The sequence below is a fragment of the Trachypithecus francoisi genome, unplaced genomic scaffold (genome assembly GCF_009764315.1).
Source record: "Trachypithecus francoisi isolate TF-2019V2 unplaced genomic scaffold, Tfra_2.0 Lachesis_group0, whole genome shotgun sequence".
Taxonomy (NCBI): domain Eukaryota; kingdom Metazoa; phylum Chordata; class Mammalia; order Primates; family Cercopithecidae; genus Trachypithecus; species Trachypithecus francoisi.
The window spans coordinates 24,794,432-24,807,478 of NW_022681453.1; the positions used below are offsets into that span (position 1 = coordinate 24,794,432).

Below are 13,047 nucleotides of genomic sequence, written 5' to 3' on the forward strand. Positions count from 1 at the left end.
AGGAGTGCTCTCTTTACCTGTTAAAAAGACTATGTGTCGTTGCTGTATGTTCTGAGCCTGAAGTCTGATAAGGCAATCCAATTCTGGAGCATTTCGAGTTTGTGAATCACAATTGTGGTATGACAAAATTTCAACCAGATGTTTCTTCTGATAGACATTCAGAAGCGTCAACAGACTTAGAGCTTTAGCATTCAATCTGTGAAATTAAGCAGTTCAGTATCTGGATCTGTACTTCTAAAATTTAGTATGGAAATTTCTGCTGTAGATTAAAATTCAGTTTCTCCATTGAGGCAACTAATGACAACTGCACTGCTTTAGCTCTGCCTGATGTATGGGCATGCTTCTTTGGAAAGAAAGAAAGGGGTTTCTTGGTCGCAAGGCCTCAGGGCCAGCTATACAGCTTAGGCTAATATCTCAGCTGATTATTCTACTTACTTAATAATAAAGTGTGATTACCTCTATCAATTTTGAACTTTAATGAAGAACTTAAAAGGACAAAAAAAGTATAAAGGACAAAAAAATCCTTCCTTCAAAAAATACAATATACAGACCAGGCCTTGGTGGCTCACGCCTGTAATCCCAAAACTTTGGGAGGCCAAAGCAGTTGGATCACCTGAGGTCATGAGTTCGAGACCAGCCTGGCCAACATGGTGAAACCCAATCTCTACTCAAAATACAATTAGCCGGATGAGGTGGCTCATGCCTGTAATCCCAACTACTTGGGAGGCTGAGGCGGGAGAATCACTAGAACCCAGGAAGCAGAGGTTGCAGTGAGCTGAGACCGCACTATTACACTCCAGTCTGGGCAACAAGAACTAAAGTCTCTTAAACAAACAAACAAAAAGTAAAATACACTATTACGGCTCTAAACTCTTTTTTTTTTTTTGAGACAGAGTCTCGCTCTGTCGCCAGGCTGGAGTACAGTGGTGCAATCTTGGCTTGCTGCAACCTCCGCTTCCTGGGTTCAAGCGATTCTCCTGCCTCAGCTTCCCGAGTAGCTGGGACTACAGGCGTATACCACCACACCCAATTAATTTTTAGTAGAGACGGGATTTCACCATGTTGGACAGGATGGTCTCAATCTCCCGACCTCGTAATCTGCCCGCCTCAGCCTCCCAATGTGCTGGGATTACAGGCATGAGCCACCATGCCCGGCCGGCTCTAAGCTGTTTCTATATTTCAAGGGACAAGGCAACAAATGGAGATAAGCTTTTAAAAGTGAATTGCTACAAAAAATTAAATACTCAAAACTTACTTAAGCCTGAATTTCCTGAAAAGTTTACCATGGAATGTCATACTTTAAGAAATAAAATTTTGTGGTCTAAGTTTAAGGAAATAATGATTAACACAATGTAAAACAATTCCTTTAACTAGAGTTCTTCATATCCTTTAATGTGTAAATACATTTTATAGACTTTACTAGTAGGATATAGTATCCCAAATGTGCCTGATTACCACAATCATTTATGGACTCTAAGTGACTAGTGTTCCAAAGATCACACTTGAAGAAGTGACTTCCATGCATGTTAGAAATTACCTATATATACATGAATTGATGTCCTACTCACAAATCACTTCACCAGGTCAAGATTAATCCTTGTCCAAATATATGTAATTTTATTAGCTACCTACAAAGTAGTCAGTTGGCTCGGAGAGGGTCTGATGTAGTTGGAACATACAGTTCAGTTAAAAAAGGAAAATGATGGCCGGGCACAGTGGCTCATGCCTGTAATAATCCCAGCACTTTGTGAGGCCAAGGTGGGCGGATCACCTGAGGACAGAAGTTCGAGACCAGCCAGGCCAATGTAGTGAAACCCCATCTCTACTAAAAATACAAAAATAAGCCGGGCATGGTGACAGGCACCTGTAACCTCAGCTACTTGAGAGGCTGAGGTAGGAGAATCACTTGAACCCGGGAGGCGGAGGTGGCAGTGAGGCGAGATTGCCCCACTGCACTCCAGCCTGGGCTACAAGAGCAAAACTCCATCTCAAAAAAAAAAGAAAAAGAAAAGAAAAATGCTGATCATTCCATCTGGATGATTACTCTAAATCCACAAATGGCAAAGATTAAACAAATTTTACCTATGCACATAACAAGAACTTCACCAAACTTCTACTTAAAAATACCACTTCCTCTTATAAAGGCAAGAATAATTTAGTATCTATACTGCATTATGACTGGCTATGGACATCTGTGAAAAACAAACAACATCCATAATCTACAAACATGGGAATAGAGAAATATGAGTACAATGTTAAAATCAACAACCATTATATCGTTATGTTTCAAAGCTTACCTGCCTAGTTCCTTTAGTTTTTTCTGAAATTTACAGTGGACTTTCCATTGCCATTTTCCTTCTGGAGTACTAAGTTCTTCAAGGAATGTCAAAAAATTTTTAAGTTTCTCTGTTAGAGATAATGAAGTTCTTTTTAATTCAATAAATAATCATTCCACAAGTGAATTATGAAAGAAGTGCTTTTTCATATTATGTAGAAACACCTACTTTCCTATGTACTCTTTTCTCTTTGTCTAAGGGAGACAGATCTATACATGCCTAAAGCTCTAAGAATATAACATCTACATACAAAAGAACATGTTGATGACAGTAATAAAAGAAGTGATTCAACTGCAGCAGGGGCAGAGAGCCTTGCTTTACACCAGATTTAGAGAAAATTATTGGTCTAAGAGAAGGGGAAAGAAATTTGAGGTAATAAAAGCTCAGGAAAAGACTGAAATGTACTAGTTATCTGTGAATGGCAGAATAAATGGACAGTACATTAAAAAGTATTAGAGTCAGAAGAGGAGTTGTGTGCTAAAAAGAACATCACACCTTACCAATTGTGACCACCTCTGGATTTAGAATTGATTCATCAGATACGATAAAACCTCCAGATACAAATAATTCATTGTATGTATGATTTTTAACATCATCCAGGCTATCAACACCAGCAAAACTAACGCAGGGGAGCTTCTTTAAAGTCACCAAGCCAGGTATCTGTTTAAATCCCAAAATAAAAAGAGAAACAGATGGATGAGGGAATGAAGTGATAGACCCAAGTGTGAAGGAACCTACAAGAAGTTTAACAGAATGCACTATGGCTCATCTGTATTAGTAGATTGTCTCTGGAAAGCCACACACACAAATAATATTCTCAACATTATTTCCCAATATATAAACCCAACATTTATGTACTGGGACCTATCGGAGACCACTAAGGAAAAGCAGCTTACAATAGACCTGAAAACACAAAATGGACAAAAGCTGACCTCGCTATAACCTGTGAGTACAGTCAGAATTCAGATGAAGGCAAAAGCCTATGTGCTGGAACAGTCAAACAATCAGGAAAGGCATCCAAGATGTAAGATGTGAGATAGGGCTCCTAAGACTAGATGGCATGCCTCAAAATTTAAGGGAAAAGGGGACTGGTCTGACAAAGATGGAGCACAAATAGGTTTTTCCTAGGACATACAAATGAAGATGAAAACATTAAGTAGTCAGTCAGCAGACCTAATGGCATTCAAGGATTCAGTACTCTTATTAGTCTTGACTACTTGAGTGACAGGGAAGATCCGTGATGTGCAGCAATTTAAAACTTTGCAGAGGTACAAACTTGAATCTCACAAGCTGATTCATAGATGCGTCCTTAAGTTTAATCTCCTTTAAAGCTTATTTTAAAAACACTAGTCTGCCAGACAGCAAGATTTTAAAATAAGGGAGTTTTTAAAACCAAAGTAAGTAGTGAATTTGACTTAATAGTCTACCTTGTGAATGAAACCTGCAATGTCTTCATTTTGAATAATAATCAATAGTTTATCTAATTTTGATCTTCTTTCCAAAAACTGTTCTGGATGACATTCTGTATTGCCTAATTTGATAAGATATTCCTGTTAAAGAAAAACAACTAAATCAATATTAAAATGCTTTTTTGTAAACATCAATTTAATACCAGAAATGCAAGATAAACTGATAAGCTTAAGTACTACTAGGACATTATTAACAATGAATGAATTTACACGCTAAGAGACCTTACAGACCACCAAATCCATTTTTTTTTTTTTTTTTTGAGACAGGGTATCAGTGTTTCCCAGGCTGGAGTGCAGCGGAATGATCACAGCTCACTGCAGCCTTGACCTCCCAGGCTCAAGCAATCCTCCCACCTCAGCCTCCTGAATACATGGCACTAGGCTCACACCACCACATCAGGCTAATTTTTTTTTTTTTTTGTAAGAGAGTCTCGCTGTGTTGCCCAAGCTGGTCTTAAATTCCTGGGTTTGAGTGATCCTCCTGCCTTGGCCTTCCAAAGTGCTGGGATTATAGGCATAAGCCACTGCACATGGCCCAAATCCACTTTTCTTTTCTAGAAGAGGAATCTAAAGGTCAGAGCTTCACCAATCACATAGTCACAATGTTACAGAGCTTCACCAATCACATGGTCACAATGTTACAGCACTATGCAAAGCCAGCCAAGTAACAGTGTGAGGGTAACAGAAAGAACTGTTAATTAGGCCAGGTTCTTAACCCAGCTCCTTTAGTTATTATAGAGGTTAATAATCGATTAGACTCTAGGTTGCCTGTAATACCCTATGAGAAACACTTTAAGGCAACCTAGAGTCTAATCATTAACCACTCCCTAGCTCCCATTTTCCTTTCCATTCTAAGCAGGCCCTTGGTTATTTGCAGCAGTATTAACTGGGATAAATGCCTTCAGAGTTAACAACTTTCACAACCATAGCTCCTTTAATTCACAACAGCTCAAAAAGCATTTATATAGAGCTTCATTATGTACAATGGTATTCACATACTAATAAGCCATTTCTGTCAAGTTTCTGTCTTCAAAGTAGACTCTCCCAACTAATAACTCTTCCTCCATGCTGGTGAACATGGTACTGCCTTTCACAAGACACAGGCAGACTTCTATGCAGAGTTCCCTTTGCTCTCTGCTTGCTGGTGGAATCCTGAACACTGAAGCAAACTGCAAGATCCTGGAGGTCATATTCCTCATTTCAGAGATTACTTTTAATGTCAGCACAGCTGGTCAAGAGACAGCTATAATAAAAACCCAGCTTACCTGACAACCTGTCTACTGCTCTTTCAACAGCTGCCTAAAGTGTCACCCCAAAGAGGAGGATGTTGTGCTGAAGCAGCACCTTCTACATTGATTTTGATACAAGCTCTGGAACTTTTGGGCAGATCTCAGACCAGCTTAGCCAGTTAATGAAAAGGTAAATTACCATCTGACATGCCTGCTGGTAATTTTTTTTTTTTTTTGAGATGGAGTCTCACTCTGTCACCCAGGCTGGAGTGCAGTGGCGCTATCTCGGCTCACTGGAACCTCTGCCTCCCGGGTTCACACCATCCTCCTGCTTCAGGCTCCCCAGTAACTGGGACTACAGGTGCCCGACACCATGCTTGGCTAATTTTTTGTAGTTTTAGTAGAGACGGGGTTTCACCGTGTTAGTCAGGATGGTCCCGATCTCCCGACCTCATGATCCGCCCACCTCAGCCTCCCTCCTGGTAATTTTTGATGTCTTCTTACATTAAGAACCTTTAAGTTCATTTAAAATAAGACAGTTTAATTCATATAATAAATCAGTTTGACTCCAGAAATATTTAAATTTTACATTTTTATTCATAAAGTCTTTTACTGTAGTATTTTTCCTGGAATATTTCCAATGGATATTGATTAAAAGAATTAAGGTTTCAATCTGGTTTTCTATCAGATTCGTAAAACAAAGAATGCTCTTTTATTCTATATAAATGACAGAAATGACTTGTTCTATGCCAGAAAAAATTAAAAGCACATTTCATTAGGAAATGCATCTCCTATCCCCGTAATCTAAATGTCACGGCTGGGTGTGATAGCTTACGCCTATAATCCCAGTACTTTGGGAGGCCAAGGCAGGCACATCACCTAAGGTCAGGAGTTCAACACCAGCCTGGCCAACATGGTAAAAACCTGTCTCTACTAAAAATACAAAAAATTAGCTGGACGTTGTGGTGGGTGCCTGTAATCCCAGCTACTTGGGAGGATGAGGCAGAAGAACTGCTTGAACCCAGGAGGTGGAGGCTGCAGTGAGCCAAGATAGTGCCATTACACTCCAGCCTGGGCAACAAGAACAAAACTCCATCTCACTAAATAAATTTTTTAAAATGTCAAATAGGTGTGTTACAAATCTTTTTAAAAAAAGGAGCAGGGGGTGGGGGGTGTGGCGGTGGAAGGAGATGGAATTATGTTAAGCACACTGGGAACTGTTCCCAACCTATTCTCTCATCTAGCCCCAAACCAATATGCAGCTATGCCCCCAAAGAGTACTGTGCTTGGGAACTTATTGCTGGCTGGTAGGGAAAAGTTGAGAAACTCTACATTCAGTCATGTAGGGCAGAAATGCAACCAAGGAATTCCTAGAGGTCTCATTTCATTTTCCCAAGAAACCATTAGGAATCAGGAAAGCCCAACAGAGTACTCTGACTCATGTCATTCCTATGTTCTTCAGGTCTTGACCAGGTGATGTCACACGAAACATGCTGACCTCAGAGATGCCCAAACTGACAAAAGGCTTAGGACATGTTAGTAGCTATAAAGCCCATGGTCCCTCTGATTCCAATGAAATTCCAGTCATGGTAAGTAAACTCCATAAATGAGAGCAGGCATTTATTTCAAAATCTTAGGCATTCCCTTGAGGAATTAAAATCCCATAATTTACTGAGTATTAATTTTAATATTATACCACTAATACAATTGCTCCAATGTGTTACCATTTACCTACTTACTGGTAACAAACTTACATATCTATGTCTAACATACAGACACACAGAAAGGCGTGTGTGTGTGTGTTTTTTTTTTTTTTTGAGACGGAGTCTTGCACTGTTGCCCAGACTGGAGTACAGTGATGCAATCTCGGCTCACTGCAAGCTCCGCCTCCTGGGTTCACGCCATTCTCCTGCCTCAGCCTCCCAAGTAGCTGGGACTACAGGACCCTGCCACCACGCCCGGCTAATTTTTTGTCCTTTTAATAGAGACGGGGTTTCACTATGTTAGCCAGGATGGTTTCGATTTCCTGACCTCGTGATCCACCCAACTCGGCCTCCCAAAGTGCTGGGATTACAGGCGTGACCCACAGCGCCTGGCCATCTGTGTGTTTCAACCAAATATATGAAATATCAGTCTGCAGCTTCAGTAGAAAAAAATACACCTCACAGTGAGAAATCTTTCGTGACTGAGTAGTCTTTCAAGATTATCAGGTTTCTTGATCAATAAACGCTAAAGGGAATGTAACATGGCTAGGGTATCAAGAAGTACCAAAAGTTTTATCATTAGGCCAACTCTGGGCAGTTTGTTTTTCTATGTGATTGATCAAATCCCATGAGATAAACCCTGGCAACTTAATTTTTCCTCTCTGTTTTTCCTTCCTCTTCATTAAAAATCCAAGAAACGGCCAGGCATGGTGGCTCACGCCTGTAATCCCAGCACTATGGGAGGCTGAGGCGGGTGGCACGAGGTCAGGAGTTCCGGACCAGCCTGACCAACATGGTGAAACCCTGTCTCTACTGAAAATACAAAAAAAAATTAGCCGGGCATGGTGTTGCATGCCTGCAATCCCAGCTACTCGGGAGGCTGAGGCAGGAGAATTGCTTGAACTCGGGAGGCAGAGGTTGCAGTGAGCCGAGATCACACCACTGTACTCCAGCCTGGGCTACAGAGGGAGACTCCGTCTCAAAAAAAAAAAAAAAAATTCCAAGAAACACTTAAAACCTTCAAATCAACAGTTTAAAAGGTATGTGCATAAATGACACTATAAAACAAGATTCTAAATTCTAACATATTAAGACCACAAGTTCTGAATTTACTTGGACTTACCACTCTTTTATTCTACCCTGAGTTAAATTATGAAGATATGCAATCAACATTTATTTTTATTATTTAGTTTTAGAGACAGGGTCTCACTCTGTCACCTAAGCTAGCACAATCATAGCTAACTGTAATCTCAAATGCCTGGGCTCAAGTGACCCTCCCACTTGAGCTTCCCAAGCAGCTGGGACTACAGTAGAGTGCCACCACGCCTATTTTGTTATTAAGAGACAAAGTCGTGTTATGTTGCCCAGGCTGGTCATGAACTCCTGGCCTCAAGCTATCCTCCTACCTCAGCCTCCCAAGTTTTGGAATTACAGGTATTAGCCACCATGCCTGGCCTATGGTAAACATTTAAACACAAAAAACTTCCATTTTATACAGGTCACACCAACAAGAGAAGTTTGTACAGCATTACTATTACCTTCTCGTTTAGTTACCTTTATTTCTTTACAGAGCACACTCTCTTCTTCTTCATGAATATAAAATTTCACAGTATTTTTCTGGACATCTTTCATGATTTTAACCAAACTATTAAATACTTCAGGTTCTAGCTGGCTTATAAAATTTGAAAGAGCTGGTTGAGCAGAAATGTTTACATCACTGGGGGATTTTGTTGTTTCTTCTACTGGTTCCTGGGCCATATCACCAGGTACAGTATGATCAGAAGTCACCGTTAACTCTGTGGCATGTTGAGGCTGGTTCTTTTCTACTTCGGTTAAACTCAAAGTCGAAGTGGAATGCTGCTCATTCGAGTTGGTGTCTTTCAAAGGATCACTACACAGTGGCTCAAGGAGATGTTTATTGTTGAAGTCACTTGAGGAAACTGGTATGACATGCCTTTCCAGAAGATTTGATGCTATCTTAGCACCAGAATTGTTAGGACTGACTGGTGGCAAATTCCCACCCTTGGCTGATGCTTTAATAATAATAGTATTTAGCTTCTCATGCAAACCATCTACAAACTCCTGCACACCAGCTTTAGAAGTCTTAGAATATATGAACTCGGAAAGCCGTTTCATCTTCTCTTGTGTTGTAAAGATAGGTGTGGAAACTCTACTGACATATGAAACATTCTTTTGCTTCAAAATCTCTTCTATCTTCCTAGAAAAGAGATTGTACTCTCCTAACACTGTCCTCTCTGTGGTTTCACTCACTGCAGGCGGCTCTGCCTCTGCTGCTGGCACACACTGCTCCTCCACCTGACCTGTCAACACGTCATCCTCAGTGGTGCCCTTTAGTGTGTCTGTAAATGGAGAGGATGGAAACTGGTAATCAGAACTTCTCTGTCTATTTATTACCCGGGGGTCGTTAGGAAAGGCCTCCTGTGGTGGCACACACACCAGTTGTTCTTCTGGTGATTTCATACCTATACAGGAAGAGTTCATTATTATAAGAGCAATCCAAAAATATAACATATGAAAACACAAACCCTTAAATTGGGGGGAAAAAAAGGGTTAACACACATTAAGAACTAATTATATATTAGAAAGTAAAATAAAATCCTAAAATTCTGGTATGAATTCTATGCCCTATGTGCCCTACTTATGGGATGGTCCTTAAGAGTTGTAGCTAGAGTTAACAACTCTGCCATTTTGAAGTGCTCAAGGAAACACCAATTTGGCATCAATACAAATTAAGTCATTTGCTTACTTCTGCCTCCCTACCATTCTGTAGATCTAAGTTTAATACACGTTTTAATCAAGATGGTCAGTTGCATCAGCTTGCTCAATCCCTGTATTTATTATTTGCCAAGTAATATCTACTATGGTAATGGCCCCTTAGTGAGAATTCTGAGCGTAAGACAATTGTAAGAACACTAAACAGAAATGCTGTGGGAATAACTGTCAAAAGTTGCATCTAGGATCTAGGATAATTAATTTTATATCTGCTTTCAGACTCGTTCTCACTTATGAGGTTGCTAAGTAGATTTCCTGTAATGTCAGGGATTTCATTTTATCAGAAAATAAAATGAACAATAATAAGACAAGAGAAGAACATATTTCACAGCTGCACACTTTTGACAGTCCTTTCATAAATATTTTCCTTTTGTTTGGAAATAATTCTAAGAGAAAAGAGGACAGCTATACCTCATTTGAGATACAGAGGTTGGCTGATACTGAGGTTGGCTGATACTATGGTTAGCTGATACTAATGGGATTAAAACCTTTCACTCTTGACAAATAGCTCAACCCAAAAGATCAACTTTCCCCCAAAAAATCCTAAATTCAAACAAAGTATGTTTTTGAAACGTTTGAAAAAGGGAACCCAAATTCCATTTTTAAGCAACAAGGGTTTGAAAAACATTTAACTTCAATTTTAGTGTTATATTTTAGGAAAAGACAAAAACTCATGATCTTTGCTTAGAAGACCTATACACAATTTTACCCGCTAAAAAATTACTGATTTTCCTTAAGCCTTGGCCAACATTCCCTAACAAATTGCTGCTGTAGTATAGAAAATGGGGCCTTTAAATTAGGAAGTCCAGGTACAGGTAGTTTTCAAACCTACAGTAGATTTTGCTCACACTCATCACACTAGAAAAGGTTTAAATAGACTCACTAAGAGTCAGCTTATGACATTCTCTACCAATGCTGGTGGTTATCCTGAACCAGTACACTCATTAACTATTGCAAAGGCAATTTGTCAGCACAGCGAAAAGACTCAAGGTAGGTCTGTAGGCAGAGGTGAGAGGGGAACAAAATATCCAACGTGCCAGGATAAGAATTAGAACTGTATGAAATTGATAAACCAGAAAATCCAAGTTCCATAAGATAATTAGGAATACTAAATATCCTGAATATCTTAAATATGCAACATTAAAATGTGATTTAGTACACATAAAGTGTCTGGAAGGATACACAAGAAATTGGTAACCATGGCTAATATACAGGGAAGAATCTAAGTGACCTGGGCTGGGGCAGTATTACTTTCTGAAGTATTTTTAGACTTCTTGAATTATGTATCATGTCAAATATCTAATATATTCAAAGAAAAAATGTTGAATTGCATCTCATAAAACATATGGGTTGGGGAGAACTACCTTAATTTAAAAAGTTCTTAATTATTTATTAGACATGGGGCCTCACTATGTTTCCCAGACTGGCCTTGAATTTCTGGCCTCAATTCCTCCTGCCTCAGTCTTCCAAGCAGATGGGACTACAGGTGCATACCACCACACCTGGCTATTTATTACTTTAAATGAAACAGTGGTTCCCAAAATGTACAGCTAAACAACAAACCAGTAAGTTTACTCCTGAAGGGTTATAAATAAAGGGGATATTTTAAACCTGCAATATAACTTAAATCCACATGGAGAATTTTCCATAATTAAAAACCTCTAAACCAAATAGATCCCTTTATAAAATATAAATAATCACAACCTAATTTTATTTTGCACAAATTTCCCTGTATGATTTTATTAAGAACTTAACTGCTCAGGCGCGGTGGCTCATGCCTATAATCCCAGCACTTTGGGAGGCCAAGGCAGGCAGATCACCTGAAGTCAAGTTCGAGACCAGCCTGGCCAATATGGTGAAACTTCGTCTCTACTAAAAAATAACACAAAAATTAGCCAGGCGTGGTGGCGGGCACCTGTAATCTCAGCTACTCAAGAAGCGGAGGCTGCAGTGAGCCAAGATTGCACCACGGCACTCCAGCCTGCCTGGGCAACAGAGCAAGATTCTGTTGCACAAAAAAAAAGGAAAAAAAAACTTAATTACTTTGAAAAGATCTCCATCTATAAGTGATTGAAAACACACATACATGTCAATCTATAATAATGCTTTTGTTGTTTTTTTCTTAGACAGAGTCTCGCTCTGCCACCTGGCTGGAGTGCAGGGGTACGATCTCGGCTCACTGCAACCTCTGCCTCCCAGGTTCGAGCAATTCTCCTGCCTCAGCCTCCCGAGTAGCTGCGACTACAGGTACGAGCCACCACGCTCAGCTAACTTTTTTATTTTTAGTAGGGACAGGTTTTTACCATGTTGGCCAGGATGGTCTCAATGTCTTGACCTCCTGATCTGCACGCCTTGGCCTCCCAAAGTCCTAGGATTACAAACATGAGCCACCACGTTTTTTTTTTTTTTAACTTACTGCCATTAAATAATTGCAGTATTTTAACTTTTAAGTGAAAGGGGAGTAGTGAGTTCTCTAAAGGCACCACCAGTCAGATGTCTACACTTTAGCTTACAAAATATCAAGATGATATCCCCAAATAAAACGAATGTAGGTGCTGATGGAACATTCTGAAACATAAGAAAGATAACTACTAGCCGGGCACGGTGGCTCACCCCTGTAATCCCAGCACTTTGGGAGGCCGAGGCAGGGAGATCACGAGGTCAAGAGATCAAGACCATCCTGGCCAACATGGTGAAAGCCCATCTCTACTAAAAATACAAAAATTAGCTGGGCGTGGTGGCACGCGCCTGTATTCCTAGCTATTCGGGAGGCTGAGGCAGGAAAATCGCTTGAACCAAGGAGGCAGAGGTTATAGTGAGTCGAGATCACGCCACTTCACTCCTGCGCGACAGAGCAAGACTCTCAAAAAAAAAAAAAAAAAAAAAGATAACTACTATTCTACTGTTCTTAATGAGAAAAGAATTATTGATAGATGAAAAACATTGATCACGTCCTGACATAATATTGCATGAAAGTACCAAACGTGAGAGACGACATGAGTAGGCTCTAATTAACCTAAGTTCAACAGCAGGCTAAACTAATATATGGTAAAAGAAGTTGGATTAGCGATTACTTGGCAACAAGGAGAGTACTAACTAGGAGAATGCGGAAGAAAATCTTCTAGGATGCTAGAAACGTTCTATACCTTGATTTGGGTGGTGGTCATATACATATGTAAAATTTCAAAAAGCTGTACAATAAAGATCTGTGGCCAGGTTCAGTGGCTCACTTGAGGTCAGGAGTTCGAGACTAGCCTGGCCAGCACGGTGAAACCCTGTCTCTGCTAAAAATATAAAACTTAGCTGGGTGTGGTGGCACATGCCTGTAATCCCAGCTACTTGGGAGGCTGAGGCAGGAAAATCGCTTGAACCCAGGAGGCACAGGTTGCAGAGAACCAAGATCATGCCACTGCACTAGAGCCTGGGCGACAGAGAGAGATTCTGTGTCAGAGGAAAAAAGAAAAAAAAATTTGTAAACTTTCCTCTATGTTATGTATCTGTTGTTCATGGTTTCTTT

The 13,047-nt window shown here is 40.1% G+C and overlaps 1 protein-coding gene across 6 annotated transcripts in view; it reads right to left on the reverse strand.

The window, feature by feature from the left end:
• The window catches only part of TASOR (transcription activation suppressor), a 62,086-nt gene that overhangs the window by 1,950 nt on the left and 47,089 nt on the right, over positions 1 to 13,047 (reverse strand). For 3 of the 6 annotated variants that reach the window (XM_033210157.1, XM_033210158.1, XM_033210161.1), the window contains 5 exons: positions 8,292 to 9,220; positions 3,764 to 3,886; positions 2,837 to 2,996; positions 2,298 to 2,406; positions 18 to 196 (listed from right to left, as the gene is read on the reverse strand). In XM_033210157.1, the coding sequence (XP_033066048.1) occupies positions 18 to 196; positions 2,298 to 2,406; positions 2,837 to 2,996; positions 3,764 to 3,886; positions 8,292 to 9,220 (1,500 nt within the window). The remainder of the gene's footprint in view (positions 1 to 17; positions 197 to 2,297; positions 2,407 to 2,836; positions 2,997 to 3,763; positions 3,887 to 8,291; positions 9,221 to 13,047) is intronic. The other 3 variants (XM_033210160.1, XM_033210162.1, XM_033210159.1) reach the window with 2 other exon arrangements.